The 22,346-nt window shown below is 37.6% G+C and overlaps 1 protein-coding gene across 1 annotated transcript in view; it reads left to right on the top strand.

Annotated features, from left to right (window-relative positions):
- The first annotated feature begins 9,643 nt into the window (after positions 1-9,643).
- The window catches only part of LGR5 (leucine-rich repeat containing G protein-coupled receptor 5), a 54,278-nt gene continuing 41,575 nt past the window's right edge, over positions 9,644-22,346 (top strand). The window contains exon 1 of the mRNA XM_009887781.1: positions 9,644-9,732. Coding sequence (XP_009886083.1) covers positions 9,671-9,732 — 62 coding nt within the window. The 5' untranslated portion in view covers positions 9,644-9,670. The remainder of the gene's footprint in view (positions 9,733-22,346) is intronic.

Genomic DNA, 22,346 nt, shown 5'->3' with positions numbered 1-22,346 from the left:
ATTTACCTGATGGTGAAATACAGTATTTTTAAGTCCATTATCTTTGTAAGAATCAAGCTATACATATTTCCTGGCACTTACTGTTGCAGAAGTTTGGGTGTTCAATCTGTCAGTGAAAAATCTGACAGCTCTCTCATTCCTCTGAGCTCCGTAGGAGGTGTTGGAAGATGCTGTCAGCCAGCCAGGAGCTGGCAGATCTGGAGGCCCATTGTATTTCAGTGAGCAAGCTCTGTCAGACAAAAAGGGAATATGTGCATACAAGAAAAAATCCACAGCTTTTATATCTGAATAAGAGTTACAATACAATATTTACATCCTCAGTATAGGATCACCCTGCATTACTCTAAGCCAACACTGCCAACTGAAAACAGTTCTGCTTCACCTTCCTTATTTGTTTCTCCTCTGTCCTTTAGCTTGTGGTGGCACAAACAGCAACGCAATGAACCAGCTCAGGGAGCTGATTTGGATTAAAACCTTTTTTTTTCCTTGCTGGATTTATTTAATCCGGATCAGTTGCCGACTCTGGTTCAAAAGCATCCTCAAAAGGAATGGGTAGTGCTGGGGTGGGGGTGGAGGGGAGATCAGGAGTAATTCTTTTGACAGCAATGTTGGATGAAACTGAGTGTCTGAGTGTGCTGGTAATATGACATCAGTTGGGTTGTCCACAAAATAAAGAGAAGAATCTGTAAAGAATTATTTCAGCTAAGCAACGACACAAAAATATTCAAATTAGTAATTCAGAGCAGAACTCTAGTACTTGTGATGCAGCATAGCATCATTTTCTCTGCTGAAACTATTCAATTACTTTTCAACAACACAAGGTACAACTAAACTATAATAAAAGCAGAAGTGACAGTGCTGTGTTAAGTCCAGTCATTCAGCACCAATGCATAGGAAAATGGGAACTGATAGAATAAGAGTAGTGAAGAAGCTAACCAGAATTTGACTGAAAACTCCTCCAAGATAAAACGGTCCGTTGGGATCAAAGAGGTGGACTCTTGTCTTTGCTGAATGGTGTTTTTGCCATTTCCTTAATTAAGTCAGAATTTCACCCAATCTAGAGTATGTGTATTTTGCAGTGAAGCAGTTTGGAAATACCAAGTTTATATATATGCCAACGGCTACATTACATCACACAAAGTGGTATTGTGCAGAGACCCTGCATTGTGAAATTAGTACAGTCTTAGCAGCATCCTGCTGTACCTGGGATAATTAGCCTTTCTGAGGGCACCTAACATGGTAATGTAACTTCTAGCTCTGGACCCAGCTCATTCATCTGTACCTTGGATACATTTGTACTGTGCAATGTGGAATATATATTTCCTGCTTAAATGCAGGTGTGTTGTGCACAGATTTCCAGATACTCAGACTTACATCATCACTCTTAGAGTGTGCTTGTAGCAGATGCTCTCGAAGCTGTTTGCTTTTTAATTCTTCAAATCCATACAGTGGAATTTAGTTGAGGCAAATTAAGACCAGCAAAGTAACTAACACAGTGTATCTTGTTACGTCTGAAATCAAACTAACCCTGATTCATTTCCACCCTCAGCAGCCTCACTGAAGTAATATTGGGTATTTTGGTGAAGATGAGTTTTAAAATTGGTTTGTGTAACGTGTAACCTACACTGTGCATAACTTCCAGTTGGGTATTCAGCCCAGCTGGCTGTGTGGCCCATAATACTTAATTTAGAAATGTTGTACTTTATGACTTTTAGGCTTCTATTTTGAGTTTTTGTCTACCCTCAGATATATTTTGAATCAGTTTCTGCTGTAGTCGGGGCGTAGTACTCTAATAAGCAAACTAAACTGTGCTTTTTGTAGACGCTCTCCTCTCATAAATAACCATAATTTAGGGACAGCTTCACTGAATTCAGAGGGATGAAATTATAGACCTGGAATTAGAAGGAAATTGGACCCTCATTTTCTAAAATGGATGAATGTGTCCATTCATTCAGAAAAAAAAGTTTGTTTTCCTATTTTTTTGTCATTTTTATAACAAATAGTTGTAAAAATAAGCAATTTCTGGAGTTGCATAAAATACTCTGAAACTGAGACCAAGGGATTTTTTTCCCAGACTTGGTCATTTCTAATAAATATAATTTCTCAATTTAACTGTACTGTTCTTCATCAAAAATAAGATAAACAGTACCTGATAAACAAACAGGTAATGATGAAAAACAGAACAAACATTCTAGTTGTTATCTTCATAAATTACAATAAAAACTGATATATTTTACTGTTGTGTGTTGTTTCAGTATTTGAACAAGATGAATCATGTATGCAGTACTTGTATAATCTATTTGAATTAGTGCAGCAGAAACATGTAGTCTGTGGGCATGAGAGGAAGAGGAATTCCATTCAGTCCTCTTTTAATTGCTTCTGCTGGCTTCTGTATTATAAAATATTCCTGTAGTTATTTAAGCTTTAAAATATGTGAGTTAAGTACAGTAAATGATTGACATGTTGGAATGTTTTTGTAACTTACCCTGGCAATTATTAGTTAGCTAACTGAGTCTTCAGCGCCAAATGAACAGCCATGAATCAGCTTTGAAAGTAAATGGACAATTTCATCTAGGGAGCATTGTGAATTTGATATACAAAAAAAAGCAGAGAGCCAGAATCTTTGTACCTAAAATGAAATGTCAGGTACTTGTCAGATTAATTCAGCACTGTGTGTGTTTGATCTGATCTTTGATCTTTACTTTCTTTTTGACCCTAATTGTTTGCTCTGCCCTGCTCCCTCTGCTGGAGTCTTGGATAAACTGAATGGCAAAATTGTTTCCTGAAAAGATTAATCATGCACGTACTGTTTGCTTTACAAATGTTCTGCAGTCTAGATTTAAGCAAGTCTTTGATGGCTGTTTATGTGACAGAATTGCCTACTATGTTCAGGAATAATGCATGCTGTTTAAAACGACTGTGTTACAGATCTTCTGCAGTAATAAGCCAGATTTTGCTGTCTGTGACATTAGAGGAACCCACTGACAGGTGTTGGGAGTGCAGAATTTTGGCCAAAGCATTTTGTTAGTTTGTGTTGAATCCAGATGTGGCCTGTCAGCCTGGCTTGCTGCGATCTGTTGTTTAATAGTCACCCAGTGGGTTATGGGCCAATACACAACAGCAGAGAAGAGCCCTCCTGACCTTGCTGGATCATCTTTGAGGCTTCCCTAAGTTCAAGGTGCCTGATCCTTCCCATAGATACCTGTCTAAAATTGCAGTGGTTATCTGTTCTGTAAGCGAAATGCACTTCTGGAACAGGCACCACTGGTGTGCTAATGAATGGAAGGATGGTGCAAGGAGGACAGTGGGAGTACCATCCATTTACTGGCATAAAGCTCTCCACGAGAGAGGTGTGGCAGGGGGGTTGGAACTTGATCTTCAAGGTCCCTTCCAACCTAAACCATTCTATGATTCTATGAGGTGCACAGGCACACATACTCTCACTGCAGGGTCTATTCTCATGTGACCACATGTCATTTGTTTTTTGCAGGGCGTGCTTTAATAAAAAGGTATTGGGTGTCTGAAAACAGTGAACTTCAATGTCAAGTAACAGAAATTTTCTGTAAAAAACAAGTAAGAAGCAGTCCTGGTTTAGCCTTGCATCACTTCTATGTTAATTTTTAAAAGCATAGAATGGCATCAGTTGCTGATAATTTGCTATTACAAATAATATTGCATGGGATAATTAACTTTAAAATATTTAATTTTAGCATTTGTCATTATCAATGTGCAGAAGGGCAGAAATATCCATGCTATTACCACTTGTTATTTACTGTAAATGCTTTGATAGAGAAATCACCAGCTACATGTAATGTCTGTTACAACTCTCTGTCCTTACTGCTTCTTCCTGCAAACCTACCACTTTTTTCCAGAAGATTTTTCCAAATACAAAGATGTGCTGCTTCAAATGTGAATCGTTTAGTGGAAATTCACATCTTAATCATAGTTTACTACAGAGTCCTTCAAAGAACCACAGATGAAATTTGAAGCTAGCTGTGAGAAGAAATGCTATGATTTAATTGTCAGGAACCATTTACAATGCTCATTTATGCATGCTCATACTCTACCTTGTGCTGCTCTGCATGGGTGTATTAAACATGCAAATACATGACTACTAATTTTCATGTTGATTTTGGAAGATAATGTAATCCAGGATCATTAAAATGAAAATATGGTCTTTGTTTTCTGAGGCTATTGACAGCTTATGCATGACCATTTGGAAAACCTGTGTGAATGCCATGGGGTGGACAGTGTGATCTAAGGAAAAGGGCACTGGACAAATCATCATCAGTGTTTGGTTCCTCCGTGGCGTATAACCTGCTGTTTGACTGTGAGCATGTCACTTCGCCATTAGGTGTCTTAGTTTCCCTTCTGTAAAATGATGGTAATTGCTATTCTATTTATTTATTGAGACCTTGAATGAAAACATGTTAAGGAATTTATTTGTAAGATATAGGAACTACTACTACTACTACAGTGTTGGCAAATAGATTTATCTACTTTAAGTAGCTGTAGCAGATGAAGTTATTTTTAATATCCACAGTGAAGCATTTGCATTAGTAGGTGGCGTGCACTTAATAGGTGGCATATTCTTCCATCCTAGAGTGGAGCTAGTAAAGTATTCTGCCAACAGCAGAAACAAGAGCGCTGTGTTAAGAAGATAGGCATAGCAAGGGAAAAGCAGTAATAATTCTCAACCCTTTTCATTGTTTTGTTTTACTACATATAAAATAGTGTCAAATTTTGCTGTAAATGGATTAAGGTTAATTGTCTTAGTTTAGGAGCTGTTCTCAGCTGGTAAGAACTCAGGGAGTGCGTTCAGTCTATTGTCAGTATTTTTATGAGTACTTTATCTTCATAGACTTCCATTAAAATAATCATTAATACATCTTGTTGGGCTAAAGCAGGCCTAGAGGAAACATAATAATAATGCTAATAATAAGTCTTGATCATTTTCTAAAAATCAAACAGGTTGCAACTTTTAAAATAAAAGCTAGGCTACAAAATTCATTGTCTTTAATATTGGATGATTGTATAAGCCCTGCAATGGGTAGACAAGTATCATTCAGTATAATAGAAGTTTAGCATAGTAGTAGATTACCAGGTTGGTGAAAGCCCATAGGAGCCTTGCATATATCCCAAGACAGATTTTTGTTCTTCTTTAAAAGACATAAATATAATGTGGAAAACTGATCTTACAGGTTGAATAGTCACTGAAACATCTCTTGTAATAACAGCTAATAACAGGTTAGTAACTTGGCCTCTAGACTCATCTATTACACATTGAGAACTAGTTCACTTAACTTGTTTTACTGGCTTTTGGGAATTCATTGTGAACTGCTCACTTTTAAGATGGTAACTGGATATTTTTTCAGCATGAATACACATGGACAACAAAACTGGGGGGAAAAAAAGACTTGTATTTGCCTTCTTGGACTATGTTTTGCAAATTCTCAGAATTTGCCCATCTAGTCACCAAGAAAAAATGGATGTATGGTGCAGTTTGCAATATTTTCTGTTCATCAAAGATTTCATCACAGGTAGAATTCCTTTTGCAAGTCACCAGAGACACAGTGTGGTGATTGATTGGCACAGAGTATAATTAAGATATCATTATAGTAAGCCGTGTTGCCAATGCAGTCATTGAAGCAAAACGTTTTATCTTTTGAAAAAAGTTTTGTTTGATGGTATGTTGCTTTTATAGTCAGCAGTTGGAAACAGGCTGCAGGAATACTGATGGGAGAACAGACAATGTGTTCATCTGACAGTTCAAAATAACCTATCGCCTTTCCAGTACAGTACATCAGCCCATGGTGCAGGTAGTTTTCATACAGGTAGATCTGGTACTATTGCTGTTTACAGTAGGAGCATTTTAAAACTCAGAGTGTACTCTTACAATGCCGCTTCTACTGACATCGGTGGGGTTTGCGTGTGGTGGTGCGATATAAGAGTAGTTCTGTTACACTAACATATTTAAAGATTTTCAGTATTCTAATCACGGTAAGTTTTTCAATACTGTATCTTGTGAGAGTCTGCCAAGTTTAACAAGCAATGTTTGCCGTTTCAGCTGGTTTGGTTCTGAGTATACATGCACAGGCACAAAAATAATATAAAATCAGTACCATTCCACTGAGGATAGTTAAAGATCTAATACCTTGATTTTAATATTTTTCATCATTACAGTACAAATCCTGATGTGCAAGCCATCTTTCATCCCCTTTTCTTTTCTAGAGAGAGCAAATTGCTGATTTTGACAGGCTAGCACTGAAAGGAGAAGTCAGAAAACCCGTTTGATGCACTTTGTGGAAAGAAACCATTGCAAACCCATTACAATTGTTACTGGTTTTCATACTAATAATATGTAAACCTACAATTTACCAACTAGCTCTTTCTGGCTGTTAGCTGTGCTTGATCTAGCTAATGGCCATAAATCTCATCCTAGCTATGTCTTCTTGGCTGGCAAGTTTGCTGAGAACCTCCTTTATTTGTCTCTGGAGCACTGTGAGGAATTTCTTCTCAGCAGCCCAAACTTTGCAGTGTTGCTCACATGAGACCCAGTGACTGATTGCATTGCATTAACTCTTTTTGTTTGTCTCACTTCTCCGAACATCCCCCCCCGAAGTAGCTCTGGGTGATGGTACTTCTCTCATAAGCCCCTTAGTTGCTCAGTGACCAAAATTGGATGAAATGCGTCCATGGTGATTCTGACCCAAAAGAGTATTCTGAAATCTAAAAACTGTAAGCACAGATGAACTACTGGTTTGCTAGTGTAAGCGGTGTGAGGATTTTAGGGAGAAATAATGTTGCCTGTTTAGCCAACTGGTACGGTTGGGAGAAGCAGAGGTTTTTGATTTTTGTGCCTGAAAGTTTCTCAGTTTTTCCAGCTGTATCATCTAGCCTAATCAAAGATATTATCTCTCCCTACAGCAGTCTCCCTTATATTCATAAACCTTTATAGTTACACCAATAACACAGTGCCAACACAGACTGGAATGGCCTGTGTATTAGTTACTAGTCTGTTAAAAACTAGTTTGGAAAGACATTGTTGAGCAAATTTGACAGTTTGACAAATTGAGAAAATTACCTGCTGTGGCGGAGGAGTGGACTACATGATCTCCAGAGGTCCTTTCCATCCCTGACCATTCAGTGATTCTGTGATTCTGTGAAATTTTGAAATAATTTCTGTTACCTCCATCATCCCTGCATGTATTTCAAAGATGTGTAGGCATGGCATTTGGGGACATGGTTTAGTGGTGGACTTGGTGGTGTTAGATTAACAGTTGGAGTCAATGGTCTTAAGGGTCTTTTCCAACCTGAACGATTCTATGATTCTATGAAATATGCATAGGTAACGTTTGGTAGTTCTGTTGCACAAGAACATCTTTGTACTTTGTGTTCCAAGAAAAGAATAATCTGGGAAAAAAAGGAACCTATCTACCATAATGACAATATTTAACTGGTAAGTTTAAAAAGAGCTAGCAATCGCTGCAGTGTAGACTGGGGAAAAGAAGAGATTCATCTCCATCCTATGATGTGGAGCACATACTTTGCCACAGGAGTTGAGTCCAAAAAGGACACTAGGACATTGGAGTTCACTGTTGTTAAAACCACCTCTGGGGTCTAAAGATGTTTTTAAGAAAAGTGCATATATTGTTGATTTTCTCATTGTGCACCAAGGAAAGTAATGAAAGTCACCTTCTCTTATTCTAATCCTCTTAAGATATTAGAGTTTGGTCTGTAGATTTCTTGTAACCGGTGTCATCATGGGATCCTGTGGTTGATACAAGCAGACAAGTACTGCCTACTACTAATAGAAATTAATATGCTAGAAAAATAGGCTTCGGGTTTCCCTGGTCAGCCAGAGCACTGGTTAACGCTGGTTTTGTAGAATGCCCTAAATATGTGTCTGTCTGAAGACGAGTCACTCCCATCTTGCACCAAGGTTGGCTTTTTAAGTCTAAAATATGATTTTTTATGTTTACGAAAGCCCATTAAGATGTGTTGAAAATCTGACAATCAAGATGATATCGTTAAAATACTGGGTTTATCTTAATATTCAGTAGGGTATGATTCACTACCTGGATGAGTTTTTCTTTTGCCAAATAAATCCATGTTTTTGTTCCTTTGCCAGAATAAATCCTTTGAGCCTTTATCAAAGTGAAAGGGTAATAACCTGCTAAACGGTATGAAAGAATTAGGTGATAAAGTATTACAGTAAAGAATGAATTTAATAAATACACAGTTCTCAAATTATGCCTTGATTTTGAAGTGAATGCAGAGACCTTACCCAACAGTGATTTGATAATTGTTGTAAAGTATTAACACATTTCCTTTATTTCAAAATCTCTACGTGAAGTATGTTTTTAAATTATGCATTTTAAAATTCAGCAAAAGATCAAACATCAAAATTAACTATGCTGACTAAAAGCATATATTCTGTAATGTGAAACAGACTGTGAGTAATAAGAACTAGAAGGAATAGGAATAGGACCTCTACCCACCAAAGTACAGATAACTTATTTACCTTGTAAGCTCTCAACAGCTGGAAGAAATAAAGTTATCTAAATACTACCCAAAGTGGCTGGAAACAATAAGCGCCGCTACAAATACATGTATGTTTAAATAGTGGGGAGTTTTAAATTATCACAAAATGTTTGCATAAAATATGCGTGTCTCTGATATTTTTATTTTAGCCGTCGACAGGAATTTTGATATAGTTATACAAGTCGTGTCTTTCACAGAGAATTGTATTATGCAGTCTGTTTACAGTTTTTATACTTAATGCAAAGCAATTATAACGATACTGTAGGGCATGGGGAAGACAATGGAAAACACTGAAAAAGCATGTTAAGAATGAAAAGGTATTATACGAAATTTAGTCTAAAACATAGCTTGAATGAGCTCTGACAGAGTTGATATGGCTGGTTGTTTCCTGTGCCAGGAACTACCGTGGAACCCCACCAGGAAGTGTGCTACAGAGCAGGATCACATTACACCCTTGTTTTATGGTTCATTTCACTTATTTAATGCAATTTGAGAACCTGCAAAAAAAGACCACTCTAAAAGGGGGATGTTTATTATTTGAAAATATGTCATTTCTTTGATTCAAGTAAGTTGGGTTTTGGGGACACCTAATGTGCCTCATGTAAGGCAAGGCAAATCAGTACCACCATGCAGCAGGTTGTATGCAAGAGCAAAATGTTTTCATATTAATGAAATGTAGAGAATGACGCAGATAGTTTATCTCTGTACACTTTTGGCTGTCTGCTTTAGTAAACCAAGTGTGCTACAGCGATACAACAACAATGAAAAGCATAGTAGTTTTCCTTTACTACTCCAAGTAAATTTTAATACAGTACAGTGGTTTATTAAAATTATGTAGACTAAAAGGGTTGTTTAGTGTTCCAGCTGATTTATAGAGCGTGATAAAACATTCCAAAATCTCTGGAAGCAAGGAACATGCTACAGCCTGTATTTGGTTTGACAAAGCTGTGTTCATACGAAAGAAGACTGTTCAACGTGCTAACTAGATAATGATTCATCAATTCTGGCAGAGGAACTAATTTTTGTTAATGTAGTACTTCAAAATGTGTGGAATGAACAGCTGGATACCACAGTTGTGGCATGCCATATTAAGTCTCTGTCTGTTTTCCCCTACAGTGATCTCAGTATGAACAACATTACTAAGCTGCCCTCAAACCCCGTGCACAATCTCCGCTTCCTGGAAGAGCTGTAAGTATCATTGTATCCTTGATGGGCATAGTCAGCACTAGACACATTCCTGTGTTTGTCTCTCATACTTACTGTGGGAACCAGATAAAACGGTGCAGGAAAGCTGTCAGCCTGACACTTCTGGCACATGCGGAAACACTTAGTTGAAAAAAACCCAATTGCTCGTGATTCTGGAAATGAACTTATAAAAGAGTTACCATGAGGCTACAACTTCTCTAAGCAGAGACAGAGCCAAACAAATTAAAATTTTTAAACAAGGGCTGTTTAAAAGAGCTGGATTGCTTTTTGGAAATAGTTAAGCAGCAGGATATTAAAAGTTTGAATACTGTCTCATGTTTATTAAAATCGCAAGTAAAGCTATAATCAAAACCAAAACCTGCTGCCTCGTTCTGCCTGTGTCAAGGACAATTGAGCCCACATTTCATAGTATCAAGGCTTCTTGTCCTAATCACTTTTAATTACTGTTTCCTTACTCTAAAATTTAGCATCCCTGAAGGCTGACTGTAAAATGCAGAATCCTGCAAAAAGCTTAGTTACGCTATCTAGTACGTTCACTGAGGGGAAAAAGTACACTGCGAAAACTAGCTAATCAAGCACAACATCAAAAGAGGAATGCTGGTTTGAAGTGATGGTGACTAACCAAAAGTGAAAAGTATTGTGCATTCATGAGACCTGGATTTGGCAGTGACCCTAATTATAATGGCCCAGGCTTAAAAGAAAATTTAAGTTCCCGAGGAGTGATGGAGATTCTGTAACTGATGCACCATGGATCTTGTGGGAAAAATCTGGCACCTGCATTTACATCAGTACCTCTAAAAGTTGATTAAAAGAATTGTCTAGGCATCCAGCCTCTTATGAAACATGGTTTATAAGCTTTTAAAAGTGAAAGCCTCCTTTTTTTATAGCAAGTTTAGCTGCTAACACACCATAAAACCCACGTAAGATATGCAAAGTCATGGTGCTGCCCTTCTTGCAAAGACACAGTCTATTTTAGGCTATGAAATGTGTACAGTCTTTTGCAATTTAGGTGGGTATTGCACTGACAACTTTGTCCTTGCTAACGCTCATTTGAATTTTATCACTTGGTCTTTCCAGCTGGCATCTATGAAAAGAAAAGAAATTAAAACAATTTTGGTAACACTAACTTTGAACAATACCCTGTTTGCAAGCAGATTTTCCTTTCATGTCTTATTTTTATTACCGGCAGTGTTTGTATTTAGAAAGTATTATTTCTTTTAATTCTCTTCCCTTACTTACTTCTTTTCTTTGGTTATCATGATCTGTATTGCTGTTGGTACAACTTTCAAACAACGTGCAGATATGGACATAACAAAGGAGAGATGTCACACACCAATTGTTAACAGTATCAAGTGCGTATGAAGTGAATCATGCCACAAAGACCCTGCTTGTGGATTTTTGCATCATGTTCATGTTTGCTTGTCCAATCTCCTGTCAACTGTAATAACCCTACTAAAAGCTTCCAACCCAATGACTTCTCTCCAGCCATTAAAGAAAACAAGAAAAACAAAAGTTTGGGCTTTTCATGGAAGGAAATTCTAATGCATTAAGCCAAGTTGCCTTCACTCCTTCATTGTACGGTCCAAAGTTAGATGACCCAAATAGTGAGATTTGGTGTCGCTGCTTGAGAAACTGTTCAGTAGTTTACTTCATCTTCCTGATCATGACCTTTGAAAATGTTCTGACCTTATTCTTGTGGTGGGCCTACTTTTCCACCGGAAATATTAAACTATTATCCTTATAACCTCTGTTCCAAATTAAGTAATTCCAGTCCTTCATTGCTGAATAATATTTATTTATTTATTATGTTTTGATTTACATACAGTCAGTCAGCTCCTCCATTTATTTCACACAAGCCAATCATTTCCATTTCTCATTGATTCTGATGCTGTTTTGTGAAACCCTTCTAGTCTGTATTCACTTTTCGAATAAACATAGAAAACTGAAGCCTTTGAAGAGGTGAGGCAACTGATTACCTCTTCTTAGTACAGATTCAAACCCATTGTACTGAGAAACTCTTTGGTGTTCACGGGCATGTATTACTCTTCAGTCTAGTATTACGTAGAAAAAGTATAGACAATGGAAAGGGAACTGGCTATTCAGTTTTGAAGTAAGGAGTAACAGCCATTGTAGTTCCCATGCTCCTCTTATGCTCATTTCTGAGCAGTGATTGTACATTTGAAAATTTTTTGCCTGTCCAGGCATTGCCCCATGATTTTTATTCCCAGCTTACCTGGGAATTCTGTGCTTTGTTTATGTGGCTCAGTTAAAGGGGACTATTGCAAGATATAACTTGGCCTATAATACAGACATTGTAAAAATAAGGTTTTATGAGATCTTTAGACCAAAGCAATGTTTCTATGAAATTAAAATGCATCTTAGACATGTCTGTCTGCTCTTTGAAATACAACAGCAAGAGCTTAAAATGCATTTTTTAGGGTTTTTTAGTCTTGAAAAAAGTGTTACTAATCCCTTTATTAGAAGTCTGGTTCAAAAATCTGATAAAAGCTAACAGTTGATCCTCTTGAGTTTTAGCTTAGATGTTACGTCCTAGATGCGTGGTTTGGCAATACTGGTAAGTCATTACCCCAAAAGAACTGAGAATTTATTAAGACAGTTAAACCAATTGTTTTGACTCCAAAGCAAGGATGTATAAGCCAGGTCTGTTCAGCCAGTTCTGACCTTCCAGGCTGAATCTGATCCACTCTTCCAGCCAAGGTTAGACACCTCTGCAAGCAGCATTCTTGCAATCCCGATGATCATGCCTGGTATTTATCCTTAACCAAAGACTTTGATCACTGAAGTACAACATATTGAAACTATGCTGTATTTTGAGGTGCATGTTCCTCTAAAAGTTTTGGAAAACATTGTGGTACTTTGAGAACTGAACTGTTCTAGCTCCTAAAAAGTTTAGTTTTGAGCAAGATCTTTTATGTGTGAAAATGATGGGCCTTTCAGGCCTAATTTTCTCTTAAAGTGCGTATGATGGAACTCCCACCAAGAAAGAAATATGCTTTGGTTGCTTGATTATCAGCAAGTTGCTCTGCATGAACTTGTACAACACCATTAAGTAAAATTATTCATTATAAATTCAAAATAACTGCAGATATTTATCAGTATGACCGAGTCCAAGACTCGATCTCATGTAGAGTATTTCTATACATATGTCATTCTACAATGTGTACAGTGCCCATATTAATAGAGCAGTAACTTAGAGTAGTGCATTAAAAAAAGATTTTTTTAAAAAGTGTATAAGAATTACCCAGGGTGTGACTCGTAAGAGTTTAAGAGGCAACTACAACCGAGTGTAGACATAGCATTTTGTGATTACTAACACTTCAAAGCAGTGCCTGAAACTGTTTTATTTTATAAATTAATGTCTCTATGAAGAGTGAGGAAGAAAGCCAATAATAATTTAAAACTATTTGAATCAGACCTAACTACAAATATCTTCAACTAGATATATCTTCACACATACATACATACATATGTATATGCATAAATATATGCACACACACCCATGCATGCACATATATAAGGCTTTTATTTTAATTTTAAACACGGGAACATTCCCCAGATAAGCAAAACTCCAAGTGATTTTTAGTACATTGCTATTTTTCAGGAACTTAAATTGCTGTTTTAGTAAAACAGCAACAAAGGACTGGTTCATTACAATTATTTTATCTAAAGAGTAAGACAGTTCAAAATAACTTGCATTTCACAAAATCAAGCATTAATTAATTAATTGCAATGCATATACAGGTGCAAGAAAGCTTACTGATGCCTGTGTTATTTCTTAAAATAACCTTGAAGGGAATTAAATATATGTACAAAGTTTTTCAGATTGACCACGGTATTATTACAGCGGTTATTCAGGCAGAAGTGCCTTTAAAAGTGCATCTTACTACAATACTGAAGTGCAGAGTTACAGATACAATACAAAACAGACGGATTATGTGAATCTCACCACGATTTGTGTGGAAATCCCTTTGCACTGCAGAAGTGGTCAAGAGGCCACTGTATACATGAAAATGAAGTCCTAAATTACCAGGCACAATCCGCTACCATCTGTTCTTATTTATTGTTTTCCCTTTACTTCTCTCTCTGCTCTTTTTTCCTACAAAGAGGTTTTCAAAGCTGTTAATGGGAATTAGGTGTTCTTTTCCCCACTGACTTTGAGCAGTGGGACTGAGCTCTCTGGTCATTTACATCTTTGAAAACTGAGAGCATTAGCTCCTGGGGTCTTGCACAGTCTTTATTTTTGTGCTGGTGCAGGCGCATAGTGGCTAGCACTGAAAATGGATTCTGTGCTTTTTACTATTGTGTAAGCTAGTAGAAAACATAAAAGTGCTGCAGCCATAGTCCAAAACCTTTTGGAGAAAGTGAGGGAATCTTGTAATTTACTTTAGCAGTCTTTAGGTGGGATACTTAAATACTAAAATCTTTCCCAAAGATTAATCTGCATAGATTTAAAAACCTCCAAGGCAAAAAAGTAAAAATACCTGCAACTGACACCCACAACAAAAGTAAAAACAGAGTATCATCTAGTGGTCTCAAATTGTCCACACATGCTTCTTTCCGATGTCACTTAAATACCAGTTTCACAGTTCTTGCACAGCAGGTTTTAGTGGAGGTGTTCCTGGTGGAAATTGGCTTATGCCACCTCCATAGCTAAAGTTTCAAGAACTTCCACTGCTAAATGATTTATGATCCCGTTGGTAACTTCAGAGCTATGCACAGTCTAACACATAAGTTGTGAATTCAGTTTCTTCACATGAATTGTGAATTTGGTTTCTTCACTTCATACATGCATAGATATAGAGGCGATCTGTTCAGACTATGCCACTGTGTTCGATACGTGGGTTTTGTCAGTGAGAGGTACCTGTCACCAGCCAGCCAAGTGGCCCGTGGCACATTGTAAATTCTGTTGCCGTAAGACAGACCTTGTTGATAACTCAGGGCTGTGACTCCCCAACTTTGCTTTAAAACAGCCAGGGAGGTCCTGACAGAGGGAAGCGCAGCACTCATCTTGAAATTAACCATATGTCGGTAAAAACAGTGAGAAGGTGTTTATCTAGTTAATCAGTTGGAAGCAATTATGGTAGTTTTCTCCCCTGGTTTTTGCATACACAGTTAGTTTGATTTACTAGAAAAGAACAAACCCAAATGCAGAGGATTCCTACTGTACGAGAAAACAACTTGTAACCTTTATGTTCACAAAACAAGGGCCCCCCCATGTTCTGGAGCTGTCGCTGCCTTTGTTGCTGTCCCTTTGATGCCACCAAAACGAGTAACAACAAAGAACTCTGCCATGTGGATGTGTCAGCCTGGCACCCTCCAAACTGCCCTTTTTGCTGTCTTATCAAGAATGACAAGATGAGGAACAAAAAAAAAAAAAAAAAAGAGAAACAACAGAGCAAATGCCTTACTAAATTAGAGCTGCTTGCATTGCTTGCTGAATAGCTTGTGCTGACAGACAATTATTCTGGAAATGTTAACGCAAATTGCACAGAGCAACCTTGACACTGGAACTGCTGTGCATCTGTGGTGTAAAGGGGCAGGAGGGGAGAAGATGGGGGAAGGAAGAAGATAAAAGAGAAGTGAAAATAATAAGATGCATGCACGCAGAAACACTAAATGTTCTAGGTTGATGTCCAAGAAATCGTGTCAGTGCTGCTGCATTGCTCTTACTGAGCGCATGTTGAAGTTTATTTTTGGCTTGTAGCTTGTAAATGCTTTCTGGAACTTGCAATTTATTTTCCAGCAATATTCATTAGGAACTAGTTTAGAATATCAAAAAAAGTCATAGGAAGAGCTTTTTGTGTTTTGCAATCAATACAGATAGTGAAATGATACTTAATTAAACTACGGTGAAGTGGTGCGTTATTAAACGTGCTATATATCTGTAGATCCTGAGGCAGGATTTTAATTTGTCTTACACATTCTGTGTGTACTGCAGTAGCAAGTAGGCAAAAATAATTACTTTTTATGTCAGTGGAAGTTCAGCCTGTTTGCAGGCTTCTTGATTTCAGTGCAGTGAACACTTCTGATACCTATGCTATTCAGTTTTCCACTTGCTTACAATTATAGATAATGAATTCAGTCAATATCACATTTATATCTACTAGGTTCTCAAGCGCAGTAAAACCAACTTCTTCTCTCTAAGTTGTTGGTTTTTTTTTTAATTTCCAAACAGGAGTAACAGTAATTTCTCCAGTAATTCTTTGCTATTGCTTCATTGTACCGCTCAAAGAACGGCAGTAACCTCAAAACTTGGATCTACACAATTTCTGTCCTTTTCCTGTCACACAGGACTGACAAAACAGTTAACACATTTTTTCATTATTGATAGTTCGATCATGGTGTGTTGTACTGCAGTTCTGTACTTCATCCAGTTCTTGTTATTAATGATTATTATTGGTAGTAGTTCTTACCCTTTCTGGTGGTACTGGCACTACTGGGATAAAACCAAAACAAAAACCAGCATGAGAAGCATAAATGACACTTGGAAGACCCAGCCTAACAAATGTAAAGTATATGATCCACCATTTGTTGCTCCATCTTGCTGTAACATTTAAACACTGTGAAAGGAATTTTAACAAATTTAAGATTGTTCTGGGAGCAGTGATTTGGTGACAGCATTCTTCAAACACTGAAGTGAAGTTATGTCTCTTGTTGGTTTGTATCCTTGGGATCTGCTGCTGGGGATCGGCACGGGATTTCCTGGCTGATGTTGGAGTACCTGGGGAGAGTTGGCCTGGCTGCAGTCAGAAGGCAGGTACCTGGCTCCTGGTTGAGCAGAAGGGCCTTGTTGAAGCCCCATAGAAGGGCACTGCCTTCTGCAGCGCTGAGAGCGACACAGCTTGTCTCAGCGCTGGCCGTGGACAGCTTCACGAGAGGAGAGATCAGTTGTCTTTAGCAGTTATTGGACCACACTCGTGCCAGGTGCAGAAAGTCTCTGCCTTTTATAAGTGGAGAAAGAAGTAGTACATTTTAGACCACATCCTTAACTGACAAAAATCTACGATCTGTTTTATCAAAGCCAGCTCGAGATCAAATACACACTGATTTCATTCCAACTGCTTGAGCTCAGTTGGAGTTATTCCAGTTTACACCCTGTGAGAATTTGGCACATGCATTTTAAAAGGCAATTAGGCCCTCAGGCAAGAACAGACTGTGTTATATTTGAATTTCCAACTCAACTGTAAGTAGCAATAAATATAATATACAGCACAATTATGACTTGCACGTTCCCCTCCCCTTTTTTAAAGAAAGGAGAATATCTTTACATTTTCTTCTTTTATCTCTCTGAGCATCAGATTTTTTAATATCTCGTTTGACCCACATTTCTTTTTATATTACTATAATGATTGCAGTTTTAATTAACGTGACAGATTGAAATATAAAAAGATAATTAAAATACAGGGTAACATTTGAATTCCTAATCTAACAATGTAATTCCTCAAAAACATTTTGAAAGATATATGTTGATATCATCCATTAATTAACTAATAATTAACACAGTAATTAATCACCCATTAATTCATACATTTCTATTGCATTGGTCCAAGAATAATCACTAATAAATATCAAATTAACCTCTTATCTCAAAATTTTTGTTGACTTTGGGTAAGTAAGTACTTGATGAGTATCCGTATTGTCAAAGCCTTTTTGATGTAAGAAGCAGGAACATTTTGTGTTACCTATTTATAGATGTATGTGTAAACTGAAGAAAGTTATGGTCATAGAAATATATAAATTCTATATTGGCTATATATTTATATATATGGACTAAATATATGTGTAGTTGCGTGCTTGTGTATCTTTGATTAAGTTTGACAGGAAACAAAATTGAAGCAAAAGATTCGAGATCGGTAATTCTTCCTTGAACAGAGGCAAGTTTTTATAACCAGGACAAGTTGGTTTAGAAAAAGATTTGGAAATTTATGTTTTCCTGTTGTTCCTCCACAAACAGCCATTTCCTATTTTAGAAATGGAGATAATAGTTTTAAGATTGGTACTAGTGCTATTGATACAATTCCTCAGAGAAGAGGTAATTTACTGGCAAATATGATACTGAGGTAGGATGCAAATGAGAGTCCTATTTCTCCTGTGTCAGCACAAATTTTTCCACAGACATCAATGAGACTAAGATTTCACCACGGATCTTTATCAGTTATTCAGAACAATTATGGCAGTTGGAAAGGCAGATCAGGCTTTTAAGAAAGAAGTTTCAAATTACAAAAGAGAATTTCTTATCTGTACCCAAGGTATAAAAGACATGATCCATGATTACATGAATTTTAATGGCATTTTCTACATGGCATACTAGCGTTTTAGCACCAGATTCAGGAAGGTTAGTACCATGCAGCAGCAGAACTGTCCCAGCTGTTGGGTTTTTTTCACTCTCAGACCTTCTGTACTTTCCATTTCTATTCACAAAAGCAAAGATTTTTTTCACCAGTCTCTAGCTTCTTGTATGTAATTCTTTTTCAATTTTCTGTCTGGAGAGTTTGTTAATTGTAGTATATAATGCAGCAAATGAGGCATGAAACTTCTGTTTTCCAAAAAAAACAGGCAAATATAAAACTTAATGAATTGTGACATTATTGGTGTTAACTTACTCATCTTTAAACATACATATATATATAACCAAATTCATGATAGCATTCTCTTAGTGTGTGCAGTCTTTGTCATTCCTTAAATAAAATCAGCAAACCAGTTAGTGAACAGAAGTAAAATGCAGAGTCAAAGGGACATCGAGGCAAGATAATAGTTCACAGAATTATTTTTGTAGAAATCCCTCAATATCTGCACAGTTTAAGGATGATTTCAGATTGCATTCACAATTACATTCTGTATAGGATATGGCGGTACATGTGGACTGATTAAATATAATGCAACACAAGTGATGCAATGATATATAACCTCATCTGTATTAAAGGGCATGCAATGGCACTAGTCTGGAAACACTGAGTCAGTGTGGTATTGCTATTGTAGTTTAAAGGCATAATAATAAGAATCCAATATATTTATCATAAATTTGAGTGTAATGAAGTTCTACTTAACTGTCTCTGTTCTGGAACAGAATAACAACAGATTTCATTGGATTTTCACATCTTAATAGTGGACCTTGACTTCTTTTACACTGCTTATTCCTGTCATATGTCGAGCCGCAGCAAGATCCAGAGTGCCACCTATTCTCCTACATTTCAGCACCTTGCAAGATTTGATCAGTAACTTGTTCCAGAAAATTCCATCGTGCTAATCCTGTTAGAACATGGCATGAATTAATGTAAACGTATGCTTTTTCACAAGGAGACTATTATCTTCCTTTCATGTCCTTCCTATGGGTTTGACACTGCTAGATTTTGAAATAGACTTTACAGGTGCTTGTTCAGCATTTGCTGGACTAGATCTTACTCAAGCAAAGAAGAAAAGCTGCCACTACCCGTAGCATATCGTCACTGTCTGTTGCAGACATTGAGGAGTAGCTGGATTAGATTTGCCACAGCTGCTTTCCACAGTTTGTGGAGAGGTGCTTTCTTTATTAAATGGCACAGTTAGTTAGCTGTAGAGAGAAGTCTTTTTAGTGTTTCAAGTTCACCTTCCATCCCAGCAGGTGATGAGGAGTCACTTGGTACCAGGGAACGCTTGTCCTGATGCAGAAAACATCCAAGCACAAAGCAGTTTTGAGTTGGCAAAAAAACCCTATTGTACTAGAAACGTAAAGGAAATAGTTGACTGTGCTCAGTGACAACTTCATGTTTATTTGCTTCTTTCTGAGGAATGAAGTTTTCCTTTTCAGACACAAGCAACAATGGAAAGGAAACCAAAAAAAATGTTTCTGATCATTTTCAGAGCTTTCTGTGGGTGTCTTATTAGTTGCGTTGTCTTTGGGAATGTTCTCCTGACTTGGTGACCACCATTTCTCAGAACTATGACGCTGCAGGAGAGGTCAGAATACACCAAAGTGCTAAACAGGTGGGGAACACTCAAAGGAGAGCCCAGACACGCCTTTTCTTAGATCCGACCGCAGGCCATGAACCTGACCTGCAGCACTGCAGCTATTCCAGCAGTGAGCAGAGATTGCCAGCTGGGCTGAACTGCATTGAAATGTATTTTATAAATTGCTGCCATTTGACAGGATGGAGGCAGCATGGTTTTCTCTCAGCTCATTTATTTTACATCTTTTAGAAAGAAACATGCAGTAGTATAAAAACAGCCTGTGCTAAAGCCAGAATATCCTTGATATCTTGACTCCAACAGTGGCAAGTAGCAGGTACTGAGGGAAGTATGTGGTAACACTTCCCCACTTTTCCAGCTTCCATTAATTTGCAAGATTATAGCAAGCAGCATAAGTAAAATCTGGTTCTAAAATAATACAGCTCCAAAAATATGATCCAAAATCGGTAATGCTGTGCACTTCTGATTACTTCTTCATTAAAAAGATGTGATACATTTGAGCCTGAATGTACTTAATGACATATTTCTAAAATAATGTCAGAAATGCTGTAAATAAAAGAAACAACTTTTAAAAACTGAAATTCAAAGTTGTTCAAACAATAGAAACCAGCCATTTAGTTATGCAAGGCGTCGTACGCCCTCGTCCTCGGGGAACCGTATTCTACTAAATGCTGGACTATAGAGACAGATGCTACGTCCATCCTCATCTGCTCAGGGAAAGTCTGGATTTACCCATCCAGACTAAAATCACTACCCAATGTCCCTCCAAAGTTCAGTAAAATACCGGGCAGCTTCCCTCAAATAATTTAGGGTAATGGAAAACAAAATCCCTGAAGTGGAGAAACATAAACTCTGATACATACTTGATAGGTACTGTAGTGTCAACAAGGGGATTAATTTTCACCTATGCCAAGACTGAGAATAGAAACACAGTAATAGCAGGAAAAACCCACAAGGAAGGCATTAAAATGGTCAGGAACAAATAAGCCAAACCTAATGAGCTTTGCAGCATGCCTTAAAGAACTGGTCTGCTAACTTTCATCCAAGAATATTGAAAGAATTAGACAACCATCCAAATGAATCATTTTTGCTGATTTTTACCAAATACCACAATTCTGGGGATTTCCAAAGGGCTGGGAAGATGCTACTGTTGTGCCAGTGTTCGGAAGTGGTCTCACGGAGTGTCTTGGGAATAGATAGGTGGTTCGCCTGAAGTCAGTTCCACAGAAAATCATGAAAAGGGCATCATGAAAAAGAATATAATATGGTGACTGAAGGTCAGACAACATCATTTCATAGAAAATAATTGTTGCCAGATGTCTACCTTTTCTGACATTGTCAGTTTGCTTGGTGAGAGAACTGCGTGGACATACATGTATTTTGGCATTTGTGATACGTTTGATGTAGGCCTCTACTGAAATATGTAGGGTTATACATGATGAGTGTGATCTGCTGCTGCAAAAGCAGAGGAGTATCATACAACATAGTATTATTCACTGTCTGCAAACTGAAAAACATTCAAAGCAGAACTTCAAGAATGACTTGAGGTTTGAAGAAGGCGTCAGGAGCAAATGCAGAAGTTATGTCTACCAAAAAGATGATTAATGTGTGTTTTCATCTGTCTAAAATGTTTGTACGAGACATTTAATTGGGAAGTTGTGATCTAAAAGGAAAAGAAGCAGAATATAAAACAAGGGTTGGAACCTGAAACAAAAACAAAAGAAAAGAGGAAAAAATTATGTCTCAGTTTAACAGTGCAGGTAACTATCACCCAGAGCAGCTCAGGAACATGGTTCAGCATCCCTTGCTTACAACCATCTGTCGGCTTCGGATACTCCTCTAAAAGATGTTGGAGCCGGGGCCATGCAGACGCATCGTGCTGTTAGGGTGGTATATTGTGGGTGGCCAGATGATCCAAATGGACCTTTCAGTCAGAATGACAATAGTTTACTCTGAAAAAATCTTCTCCTGAAGACAGTTTCACAGAAAATCTGACCACAAAAGGAAACAGGGAAAAAAGTTACGTGGAAAAGTTTTAGCCATCAGAGACTAGCACAACTACAACCCAATGCAGTTCAGTCTCCCTAAAGGCATCCTGAATGTCAGTGAGATGCCTAGCATGTATAGGTGTGTCTCTATGCTTAGGTATTTCTTTCTAAATATGTCAGATATACATTACAGGTACCATAAAAATGTCTTTAAAATTATGCCAGTACATTTTCAAAAAATGCCAAACATTAAGGTTACCACAGAAAGCCATGATGATGCTCTGAAGCCGGGAAAAGTGAGTATAACACATAGAAACAAAACTTTAAAGCTGCATAGTGTCCCAATTAATTTGCCACAGTCCGGCATTTGGAACAGGGAGGAGTATGCATGGCAATTGCCAGAGTCCTTCTCCAGAAGCTCTTAAACAGGTCTGATTTTCTCAGCTAGCCCATTTTATTAAGAGTTTTCCAGTTCAAACAGGCAGTATGAACATGTAGTGTGTTTGGCAGTTTGCAGTGTGACAATTACAAGAACTGCTGCCCCACAGCCACTCTTAAGAAGAGACGGTGGCCTGACAGAGCACCAGCTTGAGTCTTTAGACGTGGGGGTTTAGTCCTCTGCTCTGTATCAAGCTTACCGTA

Source organism: Charadrius vociferus, unplaced genomic scaffold, assembly GCF_000708025.1.
Source record: "Charadrius vociferus isolate BGI_N301 unplaced genomic scaffold, ASM70802v2 scaffold125, whole genome shotgun sequence".
Taxonomy (NCBI): Eukaryota; Metazoa; Chordata; class Aves; order Charadriiformes; family Charadriidae; genus Charadrius; species Charadrius vociferus.
Note: the sequence above shows the minus strand (reverse complement) of the source record. Positions and strands in the feature narration are given on the sequence as shown.